Genomic DNA, 23,930 nt, shown 5'->3' on the forward strand with positions numbered 1-23,930 from the left:
TATTACCCTTCTCCATACACTCATTTTCTAATTTTCAGGCTTCACCAACATGCTAGGAAGAAAAATCTAGGGGATTCTAGATGTCCGTTGGTTCAGTTCCAACTGGTGCTTTTTGCCATTGGTTCCTGTGGTGTTCCTTCCTCCCCACATTGACTTGTGGTTAAGGATGACTTATGTTATGACACTCAAGCCTCTTATTATTGTGACAGCTGTATTATGCTGGCAGATTCCCACCCCCAACCCCCAGTAGATCCAGCAACCTCAGGAAAATTTCTGACAGAAATTGACAGCTTTGTGCTCTTGAGACTCCTCTTAGATATAAAATATTCATCACTAGTACTTAGATATCCACTCCTCTTGAAAGAAGACAGCTTTGTTTTTATTTATAGAAGCATGTTTGTGGGCCTCCCCAGTGGCACACCGATAAATTACTGAGTGCCCTCGGCAGGAATCTGGTTTTGAATCCTTGCTGTGCCACACTAGCCATCTGTGGCGAGGAGCTCCAGAGAACATAAATTGGTCCATGTTCCCTCGGGTGGGTGAGATGGCTGGGTTTCTCTCTCCTTCATCAGTCACAGCAACACTGGTAGTCGATCGGCCAGCAACCGCACTGTGAGTCGAATTGGGCGAGTAGCACTGTTCTCCAAGCATGTTATGTTGCCCAATGAAGCTCACAGCTTGTGAAGTGCAAAGAAGTGGGTGGCTCACAGCATGTACAATGAGGTGTGTGCTTCTATGAATAAAACAACTCCTGGCTGCCCCCCCCCCCCCAAAAATGCTGTACCATGTAATTACTGCTTCAACTAATGGAAGGAACTGGTTTATTCACCAGTGTTGTACTCTAAGTATCCATCCATCCATCCATTCTCCCATTCATCCATCAATCCAGCCATCATCTTCTTGGCACTTTGCACAGTTTTCTTTCCTTTAAAAATGAGATGACGTCTATTTGTACCGTGCTACGAGAATGTGCGGTGTTCACACTGGAGATTTCAGGCGTAACTCAGGTTTTTATTTAACAAGTTGGTTTCACTGTTTTCACTCATCCACAAAAGGATTGCTGTTTTTTTTGCTGTAGGCAATGCAGAAATGTATTGATCTGCAAAAGTCTACTGATTTCATGAAGAAGCTTGTGATGATCTCACAACAGCACTACCTTTCATTTCACAAAGCAGTCATACCTGTGGCCATTTAAGGTAGAACTGCTGTTGAAATGAGACGTTTGGCATACAGAGGTTTCCTGCTGTACGATGCCTCACTAAACATTTTTTGAAGACACATTGCTACTTATTTGTGACCATGTGTCATTGAGGCATGTTATTCCTCATATCCATTGCCAGACCTCCAGAGGGACTCAATGTCTCTCAGTTGCACTAAATGAAAAGTTTTAACACATTCCAAAAACTTCCTAATGGCTATCATAGGTGTTTTTAAAGAAAATACTGCAGTGGTACATATGCTTTACTATCGATAGGGTGTCTAAACTGTTTACAAACCATAAAACCAATAGCGCAGGACATCTGACCTGTGTCAGGAAGGTTTAAATAAACTAACAAGTGGCTTAACCAACCAATCATGTAATGCCTAGTTAGTACAAACCATTTTGCATGTCAGTAGAGAGTCAGATTAGCCCTCAGAACCTGAAATACATGATTGAGGTAACAGTGTGATCAATGCCTGGCAGCCTGAATGAATTCTTCATCTTCTACACTTAAAGTTCCAGGCCTACATTTCACTACTATTTCACCTCTGACCGTATTGTTCTCAGTTATAATCCTTAACATTCCATAAAGCATAAGTTAAGTGTTCTATTATTTTGTTGGTTTGTTGAGTTAGTCAAGATGCTTTTGACTCAGGATGTCCCTAGGTTTGTTGCAATATTGTACAAGACTATATATGTTTAAGGTTGTCATCCCCTTTGATAACTAGAACAAAGAGTGTGTGTTGTATTCATGTTTACAATTTCTGAGTCACTGATATTTCTGTTGTAGTGTAAAAAAAAAAAAAAAAAAAGCCACCAAGTAATTTCCTCTTCATTTTGTAGGAGTGGCTTAGTTATTAGGTTTTTTTGCATGTTGAATGTATGTGTTGCTGCATATGAACTAAATTCCAAAGTGAGTCAGTTATTTGACAAATATGTTTAAGTTCTAAAAGACCCTTTTAAGTCAAATAGCAAACATTATATCTGTAGAGGTGGATTGTCTGAATAAAGTGCTACAACCGCTTCACCCCAGCCAGACCGCTTCGCTACTTCTGCTTCTGTTTGCTTGGTGGTCCTGCTCATGATCGGTAAAGCGCAGAGGTTCTCAGTTCTGGCTCCATCATGGTGGAATGACCTCCCCCTCTCTCTCAAAACTGCTGAAACTCTGTCTACATTCAAGAAGGGGTCTAAGAACTCTCCTTTTCCGGACTCCCTTTGCCCATATTCTCTCAAACTTATGTATGGTGTCAATGTTCATGCACCATAACTTCATGATCATTCCCAGATAAGCCTTTATACAGCTGCTACTCCTGTATTTATGTAAATGTATGCACCTTTTTTTAAAATAAAAAAAATTGTAGGAAGGTGATCGGGATTCATCTGTTCTGAGTTTTATGCACCTACTCGTGCGATGAACATTGCTCTATAAAGTGGAAAACAAACCAGGTTTACTTAAGAATCACATGTCTGCAACTATATCACTCTTTCTCCTAATGTAATGCACAAATTGTATGTTCTCTGAGATCTATGTTGCTTTGGAGAAAAGCTTCTGCTAAATGAATAAATGTAAAGTCCATTCTCTGCCAGCATCTTTATATACACCATTTGGGATATTGTTTCCAGTGATGGTGCTTTGTCTGCCTAATTGAGTTTAGTAGCATCAGCTGCCAAGTGGTAAGATGATGACCAATTACTGTATCTGGGCACCTAGTTCACCAGCAATTTGAGGTGTGGGTGAAAACCTGCGCTGTTTCTGGTAAAAGTACTTGATGGGTCACTGTTAAGCCACTGACAGTTCACTGTGTATTTCACACAAAAGTCAGCTGTAAGGATTCCAGCCTGGGTATATGGAAGCTTTTAAAGTAGTCTGAGTGAAATCACTCTGGAACTTCAAATTATTAGAGGGTTTAAAAAAATATTTGAAGGTAGACTGTAATATCCTGTACACCTTTTCATTTGTGCTCCATCGTGTTTTGAGAATCTTGGCAGTGGTGTTTGTGTCCATGAATGCATTGAGAAATGGATGTCTGTCTACTAGAGAGAAGAGGGATAAGAGTCAGATTGAGTAAACACGTGGATTTAAATCCCTTTGTTGTGGAAGGAGCCGTATTACTTCAGAACAGGATTTTGGGAAGGACTCTGTCCCCTGAAATTAATAAGCACAGCGTAGGAAATGGCTTTTGGGTCGCCATACACTGATGTACTGTATTGTCACTTCTTGTCTATGATATGACGGTAGGATATTCTTTCCCCTTCACTGCAAGTCTTAAGGTTTTACAAGTACAGTTTTTCTTTGACTTCTCTTGTATGATGGGTCTGAAGTACATTATTGAGGCTGGCTTCATTAATTTTTACAAGTTCTGTGTATACAGAGTTCTGTGTCCCAGCCTTTTATTTTTGCTTAAAGTTTCGACCTTTTTAGAGTTCTCTTGACATGCAGGTTTATTTTGCATAAAAACAAGTATCTAACGTGCATTAGTTTGCTGGTCTGCAGACATGGAATTTAATACATTACTACATATTTACATATTTTATCTTATGCCAAGATCCAGTCTCATGTTGGAACTTTTCAAGGGTTCCCTAAACAGCACTCATATGCAAATACGCATTATGAGTAATTGTTTCCCCCCCCCAAACACTGTACAGAAAAGCAAGATATCTGTTTAATGAAACCACATAGCTGACAAACAGGTTGGTGTTTTTATTTTCACAGAGCTTCAAAAGACCGTGCCTTCTTTCAGATTTATGTAGTGATTTATTCTAGGTATTTATTGTGTATAGGAACCTTCTTTGGTTTGAGCATGTAATGGCAATATGTCACTATTCCTTATTAAGTCCCATAAAGATTACACGTAGTTGCCTCTTAAGAACACTTAAGTTTCAGTTTAGTGAAATATCCAGAGGAGGACTTTGATTACATGTAATTTAGAATTTGACGTGGCATCTTATGAATAAGCCATGCAATTTCAGTCATTCGTGCCTCTCCGGTGTAATAATGGGAGGAGACCATAATAGTTGTAGATGTACCATGGAGACAAGCAGGAAATGCTTATAAGCCTGTATTGAACAATGTTTCCCTGTCTGATGTATATGTACTTGTGCATCAACTTTTCACACACTGCCTCAGCCATATGTGCTGTTTGGCAGATTTTTAACTTTTCGAAGAAGTGGGATAACTGTTTTCTGCTCCATGTTTCAGCTGCACTCCAAAACTGTCGTACCAATTCAGCTGCCTGTGACCTTGTCAGAATTGTTTTCTTGTCAGTTTTACTTTTCGCAACCTGAGTTCACTGCACAGTGAACTCTTAGTCTTGTGTTTTTTGTAAATATTTACGAGTGGAGTATTGCAATGAAAATGTTGAAATAAATGAATGTCATTTTATGATCTCTTTTCAAAATGTTTGTACTGTATAAACTAGATGCATTACTGAAGTGCACTGAGATAGTAGATTTCAAATATTCTATTCTGTTTTGACTTGAAATATTTAACAGTTTCAATAAATTTTTCTAGTGATCATTGAGAAAACTATTACATAAATTGAGGAGTATCTGTATGTTGCATGTGCAAAGTCCAAATTTCAAAGCCCTGGAGTTTTTGATTTTGCTGAAATTCTTTTCTCACTCATTGCAAGTAGATAAGTAAACAATATTTTCCCAGAGATTTTTCTAATTTTATCATTTTCATTTAAAAAAAAAAAATAATATTCTGGATTTGTTACATTGGAAAACATTGTACTTTTTAGATCAAATTAGTGATAAATTAGTCCAGCATAAATTCATTTTATGAAGAACTGAACCACCACGTTTACCTCACTCTGTACATCTCTGTAGGAAAAAAATTGAAATCAAATGCATGTATTTAGACTATTTTATCCCCTTAATCAGCAGCCTGTGCCTTACATTAGGAGAAAGACATAGCTTCAGATGTGTGAATTTTAAGTACATTGGTGCATATGGTGAATAAAACAATGTTCATCACCCAAGTAGCTGCATTAAACTTCACCAGAATGTCACTGATACCTAATCATGTTCCTAGTAGTTTTTTTTGATACATATGAATTTTTACATTACATTGCAGGAGTGGCTCTGTAAAGGATTGATCCAAGCGTGATCGTGAACAATGGTACCTTACATAATCTTAAGAGATCCTGGGTGATGTGAGTCTGGAAGACACGCACAGGCTTTAGCCACTTGCGGCGAACTGGAGCCTAACCTGGCAACACAGGGAACAAGGCTGGAGGGGGAGGGTACACACCCAGGATGGGATGCCAGTCCATCACAAGGCACCCCAAGTGGGACTTGAACCCCAAACCCACCGGAGAGCGAGACTCGGCCAAGCCCGCTGTGCCACCGCACCCCCCCTCCAATGTTTGGAAGAGATGAATTTTAAGACTCTCTTTAATTGTGGACAGAGATTCAGCCGTTCTGAGTGAGAGGGTTAGGTCTTTCCACCTCAGCAGAGCCAGAACTGAGAACTTCTGTGCTTTAATTTTTGTGCGTGGGACCGTCAAGCAGGCAGACGTGGAAGAGCGTAGCAGTCGGCTTGGCATGTAGCGAATGATCAAGTCTTGTAGATAGCTGGGAGCAGTTCTATTGATGCATTTCTAGGCCACAATCAGGGTTTTAAATTTGATCTGGGCGGTTATGAGAAACCAGTACAGAGAAACAAGTAGGGGAGATACATACGAACACTTCATCAAGTCAAACACAACTCGGGCAGCAGCGTTCTGTATCAGATGGCAGTAGCTGGAAGGCCAGGCACGAGAGAGTTGGAGTAGTTCAGACTGGATGTCACCATAGCCTGGACAAGTAGTTGGGCGAAATCAGTAGCGAGGTATGGACGGATCCTGCGGATGCTACACAGGATCTATCTGTAGGTCCAGCTTGTAGCTTCGATGTGCTGAGAGAAAGATAGATTTGAGTCTATCATCACTCCCAGATTCTTAGCTGAGGAGGTGGGCAAAATGAGTGAGTTCTCCGGTTTGACAGATCATGACAGGAAGACAGGCTGGCTGGGAGGTGTAGGATCTCCATTTTGGAGAGGTTGAATTGTAGGTGGTGATCAGTTATCCATGCAGAGATGTCTGACAGGCAGGCAGCAATGGATGCAGAAATGTCTAATGCTCTAGGGGGAAAGGAGAAGGGCTGGGTATCATCAATGTAGCAGTAGTGTTTGAATCCATGAGAGGCAATGACCGGGCCGAGGGAGGAGGTGTAGCTCGAGAAGAGCAGAGGACCAAGTACCAAGCTCTGCGGGACATCGGTTGTGAGAGGCAGAGGAGAACAAGAGCTCTGCTAGACCAATTAATAGGATCTGTCAGATAGGTGGTAGTCAAACCATTGTAGTGCTGTTCTTTTGATTCCAAGCTAAGAGAGGAGAGTAGAATCTGGTGATTGACAGTGTTCAACGTTGCAGACAGGTCAAGGAGGATGAGGACCAAGGAGAGAGACTTAAGAACAGACAGCTGCATTCTCATTTTTCTTATTACATTTTTTTGTTATTTTCATATCATGATTTAGACCTGCGCAAACAATTAGAACTCACCGAGCTGAAGAACAAGCGTCTGAAGGAGGTCTTCCAGAAGAAGATTCAAGAGTTTCGCACCGTGTGCCACGTCCTCACAGGCTACCAGATTGACATCACCACCGAAAACCAGTACCGCCTCACATCCGTCTATGCTGAGCACGTGGACGACTGTCTTGTATTCAAGGTAATTTAAAAAAAAAAAAAAAAAAAAAAATCTTTGCTCCAGCAGCTAGTTTAGCTACTAAATTTTCAAGTTTACTCAGTTTATTAGTTCATTGAAACTAGATTTTGTACTGGACTATGTATTGACATGTAACAATTAACGATGTTTTTCATTTGGTCCACTTGAGAAATTTCAGTGATTGCTGGGACATTGGGGTTTAAGTAATTTTTAACAGCAGAGGACTTCATTCTGTGCAGTGTAAGCAAAATCTGCTTCAAACAGGCATGCTGTTCCTTTATTCTTTATTGCAGGTGTGTTTTATTCTGATCAAAGTGAAAATAGAAGTTTAGTAAATGTACCATTAACATTATAAGGAAGATCAGATTACTATATGGTATCTGGTTTCATTATGATTTTGAGGACGCATACATTGTATCTTGGTTGAGTAAGTATGCTTTGTCAAATGTTGTAAACAAATGGAATAAGGAAGGACTGTTACAATTTCTTAATTTGACAAGTACATGCTCTGTCTGAAAGCAAGTGTTACCCATGGTTCCTTTCAAAAGTACTGCTCCGAAGATTTCTTTCACTTATGGGAAAAGTCTTTTAGAAAGGAAAGGCATTTTATTTAGTATTTTAAAAATAATTAAATTCTGCGCATGAAACCTTTCAAGAGTTCAGAATTTGTCTCTGTGAAGGAAGGTAAATGTGTCTTCTGCTACCTAAATCTTAGATGTTTGCCTTGGATCATTCACCTGACTAGCCATTTTTTCCACATTAGTTTAGACTTTTTGGCAGTGATATGGATGATGCCTTATTTTGTCCTCAGTTCACAAAACACTGATAAATTATGTTTAGATTCTCACTATAGCAAATTCCACATCTTGCCACATAAATTCATTGTATTCATCACTGTATTTTAATAGGATTCTGACATTCTAGTTTACTTACTATTTACTTGAAAGGGGATTTTTAAAAAAATTTATTCGCATCTCTTTTTAAAGATGTTTTCTTGTCTGGCCACAAATTTTTCTTTGAGTTACATTGAAATTTTAATCCATATAGGAGGTGACAATGGTTTTTCTCACTGCTTTATTTTTTCCTGTTTCAGTAAGTGATCTCCCTACTTTCGCCCTTTTAACGTTTCCACAACTTTCCGCTTCATCCAGATGCTGAGTTTGATATACTGGATATGCCAGACTGTGGAACCCTGCAGAGAGAGCTGTCTTTATTCTGAAATATTTATTTTTTCATTGATTGTGCACCATTTTCCAGATCCTCTTCATATCAGCGGGACTTCTCAGTGCAGTTCTATCTACGCGTATATAGAACTGTGTTGGATTAGCTGAGTAAAAATGACAACTCTCGGCACCAGTTGCTGTCTGGAAATTGAATTGTATTTGTTGATGTCAGACCTCATGACAAGTTTATATTGTGCAGCAGAGGCGTTCCTGTTTAGACACTCTATGCATTTGCCTACACTGATAATTTTATAGAGCAGTTTCTTCCTACATAACCTCTTAGTTCTGAAGACCAGATTTGTAAGTATTAATAAAGTAGATATGCAAAGTATGTCTAAAAAGCAAAATGGCTTATTCTTTTTCTTAAATTCTATTCAATTATTTATAGATTCTTTACCAATAGTAAATCATTATTTCTTACTGCTTTTTTCTTTATGCCACTCTGTCTTTTTCTTCATTTTGGTTGTGGGCGGCACGATGTCACAGCGAGTAGTACTGTTGTCACAGCACCTGGGTGGTGCGAGAGGATGTGGGTTCGATTCCTAGTCAGTCTGTGTGAGCTTGCATGTTCTCCCCGTGTCTGTGTGGGTTTCCTCTGGGTGCTCTGGTTTCCTCCCACAGTCCAAAGACATATTGTTCAGGTTCCCCATTGTGTTTGAGTGACAGAGAGTGTGTGTTCCACTGATGTATGGATGAGTGACCCATTGTAAATAGTGTATCTAGCAGTGTTAGTCACCTTGGTGAATAAGGTGTGTGGGCTGATAACACTACATAGAGTTCATTGGAAGTCGCTTTGGGAAAAAAGTGTCTGCTAAATAACTGTAAATGTATGTAATAAATGTGTAGATGGTCTTTGTAGGAGCTTTCAGCAGCCTTTACATATACTATAGCATTTTAAGATAATAAAGGAAAAAATAATGTTACTTGGGGACAGCTAGTAGTTTAGGGATTAGAGCTACTGCCTTTGTACCCAAAGGTTGCAGGTTCAATCCCCACCCTTGGCTATAGTACTGTTGAGCAATTTACTTACCCTAAATTGCTCTGGTATAATTACCCAGCTGTATAAATGAGTAAATAATTGTAACATTAAGTCATTTTGGAGAAAAGCATCAGCTAAATGAATAAATGTACCTTTAAAAGTATCTTCATCATACAACTATAAGCTTGCTCTAATGCTAAGGCGATATATTTACATGCACATATGTTCATAGTGCTAGTTTAAGTACATTTTTTGGCAACTAATTTTTCCCTCTAAGGTATTCAGTGAGTAAGTTTGATCAGAAAATGAGCTCATGTCTTCCCAGCTCTTCTGCAACAGTTCCAAGACACGTACAATATTTGTGTATTGCTTTGCTTTCACTCCCCAGTCCAGTGTGTTTCATACAGGTATTGCCCAGGTGTACTCTGACTTTTAAATGGTGCGTGTACATTGCATGCACATGGAAGCCATCCAGCTTAGTGTTGCTACGTCAAGTCGAATGGTGACAGCCATTCTTCCGCTTATAGGTGAGCATTGCGTATTATATTGTTCCCCCCCCCCCCTCTTTTTCCTTGCATAGAACATATCTGATGTTTGGTTTCAGTTTGCCTAACACTGTATTTTCAGTGAACATAATGTTGGCGTTCCAGCTGTAGTTGTACATGTAGGTGTATTATTTATGCATCCCATTACCTGTAGCCTGTTTTTTAATTGCATTGTCTTGGTGACAGCAAATTCCTCACCCCATTTTTTTTTGCTACTTATTTTGCATTTATGAATCTTTCAGTAGCAATGGCTTGGTCAGTCTTTTTACACATATCTTCATTTACTTAGAAAAAGCTCTTATCTTCATTAATCTCACCTCCTGCTGGATAGGTCAACATAATGTGAGAAGCCCCCTTGTGAAATCATCATATTCATTGGTCAGAACAAATCTATTTAAAACAGTTATCAGTCCTCTGAGCGAATAGATATGCATTTTGATTAATTTATGTGTGTATTCCTTTTTAAATTGTTTACACTTGTGTTTTTGTATTGTATACGCTTTGTATTTTTGCCACATTTAGCCCCTATTGGACAGTGTTTAATTGTATGCTGGTTGCATGCCCCTCTCCCTGAACACGAGGGCCTTAGTGACAGATTGGAATTGATGGATGTGTGGACCTGGAGAGGTGTATCGACTGGGGAGTAAGTAGCACGGCATTGTAGAGGCAGCGCTCCCTCCATTAGAACAATTCACAGATTGCTTTTGATCAAGTGAGAAGAGTAATTACGATGTTGGTGGTCTTTGTCGTTACTGCTATCAGAACAAGCTGACTAGAATGGAAAAGGTTTTCATTTCTTTGCTGTCAATATTTGTAAAGCCTTGCCACATTCCTCTTTAAAATGTTTCTTTGTGGCAGTGACCATCTTGCCCCTCATCTTTCCTGTCCATTAGTAAAATAAATAATAAATACTGATTTGTATTTGTCTTTCAGTTTATGTCCTAAAACGGTTGTGTACTCGCGCATTAGTGTAATATAAAGTTAATGAAAACGGTTCTCGGTCACATTTAACATCCCTTTCCCGAAAACAGCTACACAGTGACTGGGAATTGAGTACACCAATGAAGCTGATCTGTACAAATGTGTAGTCTTGCATGCCCAGTGATTCTTTCTCTTACTCTGTTTTGTGATGTGGTATGTGAGTGGGCTCCCTCAGGGACACTGTGTCGTGTGTGGTGTCTTTCAGTCAGTGCTGTGAGTGACACCGCACCAACGGTCTCTGTCACTCTGACGTGTTACTGTTTCGGCGGTACAAATGTTCTTGTTTTAGATTGAATGTTTACATTTACATTTCTTCGTTTTGCAGTTGCTTTTTTCCAAAGTAACATACATTTCAGAGAAAAATACGAGTGCATTACATCAACAGAGATTTGGATACAGATACGTAATTCTAAAGCACAGTTAATTTGTCACATTCCACCATATGAACCAATGTACATGACATGAGTAGATGCATGAAGGTTTATACATTATTGAACAGTCATAATCACAAAATTGTTGAACATAAACATTCACATTCATCATGCACTTAAGAGATCAGGGCAGAAGTAAGCCTGAAAGAGGTGAGTTTTGAGACTCTTAAATGTAGAGAGAGATTTAGCAGTTCTGAGTGAGAGGGGGAGAATAACATTTTGGACACATTAGTTAGCTTAAATTATCTTATAATGGTTTATGACAGTAGAAGAAACCCCTAAATTCTGTGACCTCAAAAAATGAAGGCCACTTTTAAAAAATAACTGAACTGGGATGCATTAGCACTTAGAATATAAAAGAATTGTATACATGGTGATTTCTGAGTTTACCTTGGCTAAAGTGACAGTTCTTGAATTTTGGTGGAATTCTAGATAAATATAACAGTTGTAAAAGAAATAACCCTTTTTGAGGTACTTGGTGGCTTCTTTTCTATGGTTTTCGTGCTTTTTGCACAAAGCAAGGGAAGTGAAGTTATTTTCACATATTAAAAAGCAGAGCTGTTGTGTCTGTAGTGTTGTGCTGCATATATTTTTGTTCTGACTTTGTGCTGTTTAGTGCTCATCTGTTATCATGACAAATTATTGTTGACATTTTGAAGTTCTTGCTGAAATATCTGTGCTGAGTGTTTTAAAATTGTTAGGCAAGTATTTAGCTAGAAGGAACTGTGGGAAAAGTAGCACAGGTAAAATGAGATTTGTGAGATTGAAAGAAGTGATTTGTGTTATAAAAATACTAATGTTCCTTTTAAATATTCATGTTTTCTGTTGCTCAGACGTCCAGGATTTTTGCTTATTATTTCAGGATATGCATTTTTGCACATTTGAACGGCAGGTCAGCTCTATGAAGCACCAGATTATTATTTTTATTTTTTCTTTTGCTGCAGTTGAGGGATTGACACAGAGTGACACCATACAACACAATAGTTTCTATAATGAAAAGCATGTTCATGGTAAATACATTACTGCTTATACAAATCATAAGAGAGTAAAGAAGTGTGTTTGATGCAAGAATGCATAAAGTGAGGCAATGGGTTGCTGGGAGGTTTATGGGGTGTTGTGAATCACCTGGAGGTGGAGGGCTGATGTTGCTCACTAGTCGAATTCAGAAGTGTTATTAATACATGCAAATTTTTCACCATTATGTTTTTTTTTTTTATTTTTTTTTTTCTTCCACCTTAAATGGTTCAGATAAAACCACATAGATGTACACATCCACTTATATTGGTTCTCTTTACCTTTGTAACACTGATTTACAGAATCCCATCAGTCTAAATGGTGAGACTTCTGTTGCACCTGACAGGTATAGGGAATTCCTATTTTGCATATTTCGGCTGTGCTTTTGCAAACGTAATATAAAATTTCACTCCCCTAAATACATTCATGCCAGTATATTATGTATGTGTGTTAATTTAAGAGGCAGTTAGAAGATCCTTGGGTTTCAGTTCTACTCCTGTTGCACTACCTGACATACAGTAGTAGAAAAAAATACTCAATACTTGTATACATGGGTATGTCTGCTGAGTATACAAACCTAACATTGTAAATCTCCTTTGACAAAGAGTTCAGACAAACAAATCAATGTTTGCAAAGTTCTAAAAGTGTACAGTAACAGTAGGTGACCTGACACTATAGCTACCTGAAGAAGGGAGGGCAAACATGATCTCTCTAGTCACAATCAAAAAATGTACTTTTAACACTGTGATACAGATAAACACTGACACTTGTGTTGTTTGCATATTGAATATTTTTTAGAAGTACTGTATTTTAAAAGGAAGAAGCTGCAGTATATTTTTTTCTTTCCAATCTCAACAGTCTTTGCATCCCTTACTAGTACCGCAGTATATCTGCAGTCATTTAATGTAGTTATGAGGTCATTTTATGGGTAGTTTTTTTTTTTTTTTTATATAAAAGTTGTTACTTACAGACCTTCCTGTTTATTCTGCAGGGGTGGGGATATGTTAAACTCTGCTTGTTAACAAGTGCCTGGAGGTTAAGCTTCAGGAACACCATAGTAAGTGCAAGGCGATGACGACCGTAGTGACGTGTGCATGAATTATGTGCTGTCAGATTCCAGAGAAGCAGCTGCTTTCTCTGAGAGCAGCATCCTTAGTTCATGTCCAGGGAGGCCGGCTGCAGTGTGTTTACAGAAAGGAGAGTTTCTTGTCCAGTTTGAAACTGATTTTGTGTGTGTGTGTGTGTGTGTGTGTGTGTGTGTGTGTGTGTGTGTGCGCGCACGCATGCATTCAACATCAGGTCAGCCAAGGGTGATGGAATATTGGTGCAGGGGAGACGTGGCCAGCATGCAGAGTTGCAGAAATTCCAGCACTGCTTTGGCCTCTCATCTGTGCTGCACACTAAGTTGTTTTTGAGGAGCTGATCATTAGAAAACAAAAGGAAAGCTTTATTTTTTTTTGACCCATTACTCTTAGGTGCAGAAGGTCTGAATTAGTTTACATTCATATGAATATGTACTCACAGTCCAGGTGCAGGCTGTTTTGAAATGCACTTCTTGGAAAAGACCTTCTGTAATTATAATATATTTATAATTATACATTATGTTCTAAGGGTGTTTACCCCTTGCTAGTTGACAGATGGGGAGAAACAAGTCCTTGAATAGCAATGGGGCAAATGACACAAACTTTATAATTGAGCTCATGAATATGATAAATTTCCTTATCAGCTCTTAAGCGGAGCATATTCTTTATCTGAATCAAGAGTCAGAAGTAATTTAGTGTTTTTCTTGCGTTAGTGCTCGACTGTCAAGCCAGTAAAGCCTGAACGATTTCTTAAAATTTTCTTCTACCCAAGAAACTAATCCATCAGTGAGGTGATATGGATTAAATGATGATTTCTGTTCTGCGATTTTATCCTCCGGACACCTGGATGAGAACTCTTTCATGACTTTTGCAGCAGCTCTTCTGAAATCTCATTTAAATGTCTCAAAACAAAATTGACATGAAACACAGACCTTGCAGGTAACATGCATGTTTAATAGGTATGTAATTAGACCGTGACGTGTTTGAGGTGCCCAGAGTAATTTAGCACTCAGGCTGGGTAAAAACCAGCACCCCATCAAACTTGAAAGATCCAAAGATGGCAGTATGTACACTAAAACTTGTATTTTGAAAGCAGTATGTTCTAAACAGTTTTACAAGCCAAAATTTTAATATTTTTACTGTCTGGGCATGTTATCTTCAGAAGGATCGTTTCAATATACAATACAGTCCGTAAGTATTTGGACAATGGTGCAGTTTTTGTTTTGGCTCTTGAATGTAGCACGTTTGATTTGAAGTGAAACAATGTCTATGAGGTTAAGGTTCAGACAGAAGGCTGTCATTCGAGAGAATTTGCATCTCTATTGGTTGACCTGTGTAGAGATGACAGCCTTTTGCCCAAATTGCCACTGTCCAAAAACTGATGGACATTCACTGGGCTGTTGTTCATGTACAGAATTTTCTTTTTTGCTTTGCTTTATGTTTCTTAGTTTTTGTCATTCTTTTCAGTCCAGTAATGTTCAGATTTCAGCATTAAAAATAATTCCCAAGAAAACGGCTGTGCGAGAATGAAGTTTAATTGGCTGGTAGACTGCTGATGTTCATTAAACGATGGGCTGCAAGCAGTGTATTTTTAGGGTTCCCGCTGCAGTGCAGGTGAGCTTTGCGAAGCGCTGCTGTTCTGCTTCTTTCCGTCTTGAGCATGTACTTGGCTTGCCCTGCTTGTTTCACTCTGTAGCTCTGCGAGTGCATGAATACAAATGTACAGGTGCAATAAAATGGAGCTTGTTTGAAACAGGCTTTTGACTTCAGAGACTGCAGATCACAGAGTATAGCCCACTCCGGCTTGCTCTCCCTCTACAAAGCCTGCAGCTCTCGCTTAAATAATCCTTTCTCTCCCCCACCACAAAGTTTTAATTGGATTAGTGCTGCACACAGTTACAGTACTTGTACTTTACTTCCAGGTTCTCCTGGCTGGTTAATTAAAGTTTGGCCACAGAGGATTGCTATGGCTGCATTCTTGCCCTCCATTATTGTGCTTTTCAACATTATCTTCTCCACAAACTGATTAAAAAGTGATTATAAGAGCTTGTGGCTGCTAAGCAGGAGTCTTAAGCGGTTTCTTCAGAGTTCCGTTTGCTGTTTGGAGCCATGACAGGTATACGTTTTATCTTTCCCAAGCAAAGGTGATGGTTTTTGAAATGGATAGAATACAACATTCATTCATTCATTCATTATCTATAGCTGTTTGGTCAGTGGAGGGTCCTGGTGGTTCACAGCGTATCAAGGAAACACAGGGTATGAGGTAGGATGCTGTCTGAACAGGCTGTCAGCCTGTGGTAGGGCAGTCACTCACGCGCACACACAAGTCCTTTTAGAGTCATCAATCCACCTGAAACATATGGGAGGAAACAAGAGCACATAGAAGAAACCCCTATCAACAAGGGGAGAACATGCAAATGCCACACAGATTGAGCCTGAGTAATATCCATATCTGAATGCGCAACCCAGAAGCTTAGAGGTCCCAGCGCTACCCACTGTGCCATCCCATGTTATCATTTGCACAGCTCAATTAGTTTGGTTTGCAAAAGTATCATTATACATTTAAATATGTTCCAGAGTTTTGGTTACATTCAGCGTAATAGATTCTGCGCAACCTTTGATTCTTCTCGCTTCAGTAATAGTCAGGTGTGGTTATAAGATGTATGAGTTGTTATACAAATTGCTTGGTTTAGTACACTTTGCGTTTTACTGGGCTATATATTAATATTCAGCCGCTGTTACATAGAGTACCAATAAATGTTGCTGGCATTGAGCGCTTTCACCACACTAGACAGTAATATATTTTAGTCAAATTTCCCCTGGAAGGACAAAATAATACCTTCTACAAATCTTTCAGTTTTAGACATTCTGGAATAGACTAATGTTTCTGTATTTCTTTAGTCCACCCCTGCCCCTGTTTGTATTTTTCAGTGGTATGCAGAGAGTATAGCAAAGAGATGAAGTTGCAGTGATGAAAGAGGGCTATGACATGAAAGAATGCATTTATATCTACTGTACAGGAGGAGCCCACAGCGAGGGTGTTTCAGGGACGAGGTGAATGAAATGCAGGGCATCAATCATTTGATAGCATCTCATTATTTTGGATGATTTTATGTTGTTTGTTGTATGTTCTGTTTAATTTTTTTCCCAAACCCTCAGAAGGTATAGGTGGCATCTGAAATGCATGCATGAGTCACTCAAGAGCTTTCTGTTCTGTGGAAAAAGGGAAGTCTACATTGATTTGAAAACCTTTTGTATACATGCCTGGCATGCTGGGAGCAGATTTGTTTTATCAGACTTAAACAGTAGTCTTGGAGAATAGTGAGAAGTTGACTTGGAGCCAGGCAATTTAAACGATGTGAATCTGCAGTCTAAGTCTACCCAAATGCTGCTTTTCACTTTCTTAACTGTCATTAAATGAATCTTCCCAGATTGCTCCACTATTTTGTATCAGCTCTAATCAAAATGCAAGAAGAGAACATGCCACTCATGGTTTAAGTGAAGAACGTATTTGTTTTTGCTGAAACAGATGCTATCTTTAGCCTTACACTACATAAAATTTCACAGGAAGTGTTTCTTATAATGGAAATATATTGATTTTCATTAAATGACATTTTTATATGCATTCATTTATTTTACTACACTCTATGTACAGTATATCAGAGTTCCCTTATTGTCTTGTTCAGGGTGTTACCCCAGTTTGCAGCTCTTAAGGTCTTCTAATGACTTACCTAATGAAAAGTTGCTGAAAGCCATCAACCATGGATGGATGGTTTAGTTGTATTAGTAAAATAGTTGTTAATTATAGATGGCACGAACTGAAATTCACTTCAGGGGATTGGTGTTGGGTCTACAATGGGGAGTCCTTACTTTGTGGCTAAATAAGGCTTTTGCATTTGATAGATGTTTGGCGCTTGTGCAGTCAGTCGAGGTAATAGTACAACTTGTGAGCTCTGGAGGGACAATTCTGAGTGGTAGAGACTATTAACACCCAACAAGCCTGCTGTGCAAAGTATTGGGGCAGATGAGGGGCTGCTGATGTCCTGCAGATAATGAGATTCGAAACCTTTTCCCAGGAGCAGTGTGTTGAACTTCACACTGACCATGTCCTGGAGGGAGGAGTGACTTTGTGTATCGAAGGAGGTTAAAATCCCAATGGACAGTTGTGGTTTGGGTCAGTTCACATAATATTGAAATGCATTTACTTTTGGCAATTGTGACTCATTAAGTCAATTGGCAAACACACACACACACACACACAACTAACACATTTTACAAGATTGAGCTATTAGTTTTATAAACTGTAGATGTTTCTTGGATGTTGCTCAGTGGCGGTGTTATGTACATATTGAAACTACAGTTGGGTTTTATTTATTGTAAATAAGGGCTATGGAGGTGTAGAATTGTAGCAATTAATGGACATTGATAGAAATGTCTTAGATTAAGTCCATGGTTATTTGAAGTATGGTGAGCTGAAAACAGGTGGAATGAACACATGGAGGTTCTAAATTGTATACACATATATAGATTTTCAGGTTTTATATTGTTGAAATTACTGACATTATTTCTGCACTATTCTTGCTTGATTTTTAAATATGCATACATGTATACTTATTTTTTAAAACCTTGACACAAAAAATTTGATTTTTTAATTAATTATTTATTTTTATAGAGCACTCTTCTCACGCAGTGACACAGCGCTTTAACACAGGCATTCAAAATAAATTTTGAAAAAAATTTCCAGAATTTTAGAATAATTTTCTTTTCCGTTGAAGTTATATTTACTGTGATTTTATTATGCATTTTAGTGATTAGCACTTATTTTTTTGTGTTTTCATGTTGAAACAATTGACTCTATACCATAATATGCCCAGTATGAGATATTTAGCTTTTTACATGTGCACATTTTTTAATTGCAAGGCTTTACAGTTTAGCAGCATTCTGAGTTGTAGCAATATTAATTTATTTTCTGTTTGTTTATTCTCTCCTTGAAAAGGTACTGTCATTTCCAGAATTGGGAGGTAATGCCTTGACTCTGGGTAATTGTGTTTCTATTTGATTTGACATAGATGGGAGCACACCTCACCAAGGACAATCACTTGTAACTAATACAGCTTTATTTCAAGGCCACAGTAGATAAGAGACCTAGCATTTAGCTTGAAACTGTAATATGGAACTAAATCACGCTTGTGGGAAATTAAGTTTCATCTGAAATTAGACTTGCACTGAGAATTTCCAGCCTGCTGAGACTTATCAAAAAAAAAAAAAAAAGGAAAAACCAAAACCAGAGCTGTCATTTTAACAAGATATGGGTTAGAACGCTTGAACAGACATTGGCACTAATTAGGAGTCTTACTGTAATGTTGTGATTTTACTGTCTGCGCTGAAAGGAAGCATCCGCCTAGCCTCTGTAGCCCTTCATTACAATTCCGTGAAACTTCTTAAACTGTGTATCAAATGAAGGAATAATTTTATTGCACTAAATGCTGCCTCACATTTAGAACAATGCGTGCACTACATCGAATGGGAGGTGGATTTCCTTTTGTTGTCATATACATAATCAAACCTCTGCCTTCTCGCTAGAGTGGAGGACAGTGTTTGAGTTACATTTTCATTGGCATTGAAGGTCTTTTCATTTAATTATACATTATTCACTGTCACTCTGTACACACTGAAGAAACTGAGCAGTCATCGCTGCGGTGCTTGCAGAATTATGTAGTTATAAAGGTGGCTGGGAGGAATAGTTATACCTTTTTTAAGATATGTGATTCAGATTAAAAAAATGCTGTTTTATTAGTGTTAGATTAGAAATTATCTTAATTTCTATCTCGGCCTTCTGCCAGCTCAGAGCTGTCCGGACACCGGAGACCAGTGATCACTGGGAGGATTAGGACACAAGAACAAGCAGCGTGTTTCGTTCCAAATCCTCAAGTTTATTGTGTGTTCACATAGATTATATACTATTTTTCAGAACAAAGAAATATGTTTTCATTGGTTTAAAAAGTGAGTCAGGGTCTAGGGACAGAAACACAAAAGGTAATGTTAAACAACAGAGCACTGTGATTGGTTATACATGTAGAGAGGCTATATGATACTTCAGTTGCATCCGTTGGCCCTTTTACCTTAAACAAAGAGAGAGAAGTTAAAACAAGAACTCCGGTGTGCACTCACATTCTCGACAGGTATGACACAAACCAGAAGAACAGGGAGGACAGAGAGGTCAGAGAGGTCAAGGTAGAGAAGAGACACGAGAGCCAGTTGTTTCTCACAATTAGTGTTGTAACACATTACTTCCTTGTGCTTTTAAAATTGATAAAATTAAATGAGTCCTACTAATGTTATGCTTTATAACATTTTTGTATTCATTTTATACATGTACGCTGTATATGCGTGTGTGTGCGCGTGCGCATTTTCTTAAGGAAGGTTAGTGTTCACTTTGCTTATTCTCCATGCGCTAAAGTACAATAAGTGTGTTATAGCAGTGTGTGCTTATGCATGCATGGATTGTTAGAGAATTTTCTTTTGGAAAATAGCTTTTTTCATTATTTTTATCCACAAACAAAAACTCCACAGATCCATCTGTTTCAAATAAAGACAAAGTTTTCCCATTATGGTCTGCAATCATGAGGGCCCCCCCAGGACAAATCCACAACAAAATTAATCTTAAAATCGTCCTTTTCACCTCTATCATGTTTATAGATACTGCCTATTGTAGTCTCTTGGTTTAAAATGCCAGAGGTGAATCATAAATGTATTAACTCTTGTACTGTTCATCTGATTTAATTTGTTGTTATTCATGGAATGTGTGATGTCACCGTTCTGCGTATGTCAGCTGTACTCTGTGGAGCAGATTAAGTATTTGTCCTTGGGTTTGTGGGTTTCTGTTCAGCATGGCATTCTTTAAGTTGACGTTTTCTGTTTTTTACTTTGAGAATGTCTTTTAAGTGTTAGTAATTTGGTGTAGAACTTATTTTTGGTTTTCTTGAATTATATGGTTTTTCACATGTCAGCTGGAGAGTTTTCAAGTGTTCTCGTGTGGAAATAAAAATGATTAAAAAGGAGTATAGGTACAAGAAGGTGCACACTGTGGTAAGACATTTATTGCTGGTGTTTTACAGCTCCTGGGCTCTAGGCTGAGTAGCGGTTTGTAGTCTGGCTCGGTCTGTGTTCACATGTTCTCCCCATGAATGCATGGCTTTCCTCCTACAGAGGAACAAAAAGGTGTGTTTTAACTGAACTGATGGCTTTAATTTGCCCTCAGTGTGTGAATGTGTGCGGCTAGCTTGCAGTGGACTGGCATTCAGTCCAGAGTGTATCCTACACATGTGCAATATATGTAAGTTTAGGTGGCAAACTTGAGACTTTTCTTTAATTTAACTGTTCTGTGTTAGTCCTGGGGGGCGCAGTAGGTTGGACTGGGTCCTGCTCTCCGGTGGGTCTGGGGTTTGAGTCCCGCTTGGGGTGCCTTGCGACGGACTGGCGTCCCGTCCTGGGTGTCCCCCCTCCCCCCTCCAGCCTTACACCCTGTGTTGCTGGGTTAGGCTCCGGCTCCCCGCGACCCCGTATGGGACAAGCAGTTCAGACGGGGTGTGTGTGTGTGTGTGTGTGTGTGTGTGTGTGTGTGTGTTAGTCCTCTGTAGCGATCCCTTACCTTTGCACTGCTGTGTCGATACAGGCTGCTTTGTAGCTGTCAGCAGAATCTTTCCTATGAATGCAGCACAAAGGATCAAGACCTTGAAAGATTGTGATTGCCTCTTTTTTTTTTTTCCTTTAAATGTCGCTAAAGAAGCATTGTGTGGCCCAGTTAATATTTTCTGGTTGTACCTACCTGTGCGCGCAACTTCATGGAAGTTTATATTGATCAGACGTGCTGAACATCATAGATATCTGTGTGGTTGTTAAATCGATAGTGTCACAGAACTATCCCCAAAGAGTCCCGTTCAAATGAAGGGAATCCCAGGAAGCTCAGCCCCGAGCCCTGTTGTTAAGATACGGTAATGATTGCGTGTAGAACCTGTTTGCTCAGGGACATGACACCTTTTGATTCACTCCATGTACTCAAATAGTTTATCACCATGGAGTGGCTGTCAAGCCATGTTGAGGTGCCCGAACATCTGCACTTTCAGATTTTAGGCAGTGTGTTGGTATTGCGATATTCATATAGTCAAAATATATATTCAAGCACCATAGAGTTCAGATTTATATTTAGAACTCATATTCAGCTACTTTAGAGTAAAGAGTTAAGGTTCCCAAAGTATTCCAGCCAGAGTAAGACCTTCTGTGGGTGAACGTTCCCGAATAGCATATTGTGCCTTGTGAAATTCTAGTGCTTTTTCTGTTTCTCATTGTTTTTATTTGTAGTGTAGTCTTGTAACTCTCCATTGGTGATTTTACGGAAGTAAGACAAGTAGCACTACATCCATACAACAGTTCTCTTTTCTTTTTTTTTTCCCCTCCTTTTCAGCACAGTATTTTGTACAATTCATGAAACTAAGCTGTGGAATACACAGTAAATTTGATGCATCATAATTCTTATAACCGTGGTGTCTACAACACTTATTTTGCAGGATGTTTGTTTCATTTTGAACCAAACACACTGCTTTATGAGGTGCAAAAAGAAATGACTATTTTCTAGCACATTTTTGTTGCTTTTTTTCTGCACCCTCCTCCATTTTTTTCCGAGGATTATGTTACTGTTACAGCTGTAAATATTTGCCATTCCTTCCCCCCCTGCCCTTTAGTGACTTGGCAATAATCATCATGTTCTGTTTATGGAGCATGGCTAAGCAAATCGAAATAAAATGAAAACCGTTCAACTGGTTTCAGCTAATGTCAAATCTATTTGACGGTCCTTAAACCTTTCGCAGCAAAACATATGATTGCAGTCGCCTCGAACTGTGTCTAATTTGAAAAAGTTAATACATTTTGGGGGGATTTTTAATGTTTGTATTTTTGTTTGTCTGGAGCGGTGGGCCGATGTGTTTAGCTCCCTGAGGTTCTCCCCCCGAGTGAGCTCACCACCTGATGAAATGCTCTCTCAGATGTGTCCTAATAGTGCTACTTATCATCAGGAGGCAGTGGCGCAGTAAACAGACATGCAAGAGCACTGCTCAACAGCACACTCTTTACAGCAGTGTGGGGTGTGTGTTCTGCGCTGTGCGGGTCATTTTCAGCACATCGATCACACAACTTGCAGGCCTTTTGAAGCTGCAGGTTACCATCTATAATCATGTCGCGCCCAGTGCATCTGACACTCCGTGTGCTGTTTTGGATGTTTGTATGAACATGCTTGGTAATTCTGTCAGACAGCTTGTGCATGAAGTATGTTTTTCTTTCTCACATTGTAGCCGCACACCATGGCACCACAGGTAGTATGAGTGCCTCATATCACCTAGGCTGTTTTTCAGTGTGGGTTTGAAGCCAGCTTAGTCTATGAAATTTGAATATTTACATTTAAATTTATTTATTTCGCTGACACTTTTCCCCAAAGTGATGTACATTTCAGAGAAGGTTGCAAAGAGTGCATTACATCAACAACACGCTCCCCCCATGCTCTGTGCTCTGGTTCCCTTCCACAGTCCTAAGACATTTTTCTGGGGACTTGGGAATGTACGGTTCTTTAAAAGAGAACATGGCATTTAGTTATTAGTATACTTCAGTTTTTTTTTTTTAAATTTCTTTTATTTCAGTGAAATGTTGCCCATCTGGAAATGTATATTCTGTCTAGCTTTGCCTATTGTTTACGTGTTGCATTTGTGCAGTAAAAATGTTTCACTACTTTATGTTTGTGTTTTCAGTAAATTATTTGTTCAGTTCAGTTAGAAAAATTCCGAAGCTTTGCATTAAGTTTAATCTGACTGGTACTTTAAATGGGTCTGAAATGCTTTGTGACTCAGGTGGTGAGCCTGAATGTTCCATTTAAGATTGCTCCAAATGAGATAAATGCTGCATATGTCTGTGTAAGAGAACGTTACTTTACAAACTCAAGTAAAGACTAAGATAAAATGCTTAACTTTAACTTGTGACATGGAAGCACTGATATCTTAAAAGCAATAAAATGGGAAAAAAAAAATAATTAGAGATGAAAAATGTTTTGAGGGGTCTTAAAAAATCAGTAGGGAAAAAAAAACTCTCTAATCATCCACTGTTTGAAAAGGGGTCCAGATTTTGCTGTGACAGTCATCTTGCATTACTCCATTATGTAGTATCCAATGTGTTGTATTAGATCCAAAAATACATAATGAAAGGCTCTACTGCTGTCAAAGTTACAAAAGGAACCCTTAACAAAATGGATTTTAATAGAAGCTGTAAAGTCCTTTCAATCCAAGATGATTGTAACAAGTTTTATGCAGGCATAAATTCCCCAAAGGAGTAAGCTGTCACTCACTAAACATTTACCTTAGGTTGCCCTCTAGCATGCTATATTAACTGTTTTTACTCCAGGTTATGTATTAAACAGTCTATATGAAAATAAATGTGTGTAAATTATGACAATCATCCCACAGAAAGGCCTGCAGCTGCCAAAATCCAGGCAAGACTCTATGAGTGTTCTAGAAACAGACTGTTCCTGCTGCAGTGTTTGGCAGGTGTACACACTGCTTTACCTTGTTTTTTGTAATTCCGATGTAGTGCATTAAATGGATAACCATTCGCATGCTGGCTTAATTATGTATAAATCTAAGCATCTGGGATTCCAGTCAACATAGGATGTTGTTCTACCTTACTCTGCTCTGATGCTTAATTGTACTGTTATGGATTTACATGCT

The 23,930-nt window shown here is 38.8% G+C and overlaps 1 protein-coding gene across 2 annotated transcripts in view; it reads left to right on the forward strand.

The window, feature by feature from the left end:
* Positions 1–23,930, forward strand: part of mad1l1 (mitotic arrest deficient 1 like 1) — a 152,647-nt gene that overhangs the window by 73,914 nt on the left and 54,803 nt on the right. For both annotated transcript variants that reach the window (XM_018740908.2, XM_018740916.2), the window contains exon 17: positions 6,722–6,912. In XM_018740908.2, the coding sequence (XP_018596424.1) occupies positions 6,722–6,912 (191 nt within the window). The remainder of the gene's footprint in view (positions 1–6,721; positions 6,913–23,930) is intronic.

This window comes from Scleropages formosus, chromosome 20 (genome assembly GCF_900964775.1).
Source record: "Scleropages formosus chromosome 20, fSclFor1.1, whole genome shotgun sequence".
Classification (NCBI taxonomy): domain Eukaryota; kingdom Metazoa; phylum Chordata; class Actinopteri; order Osteoglossiformes; family Osteoglossidae; genus Scleropages; species Scleropages formosus.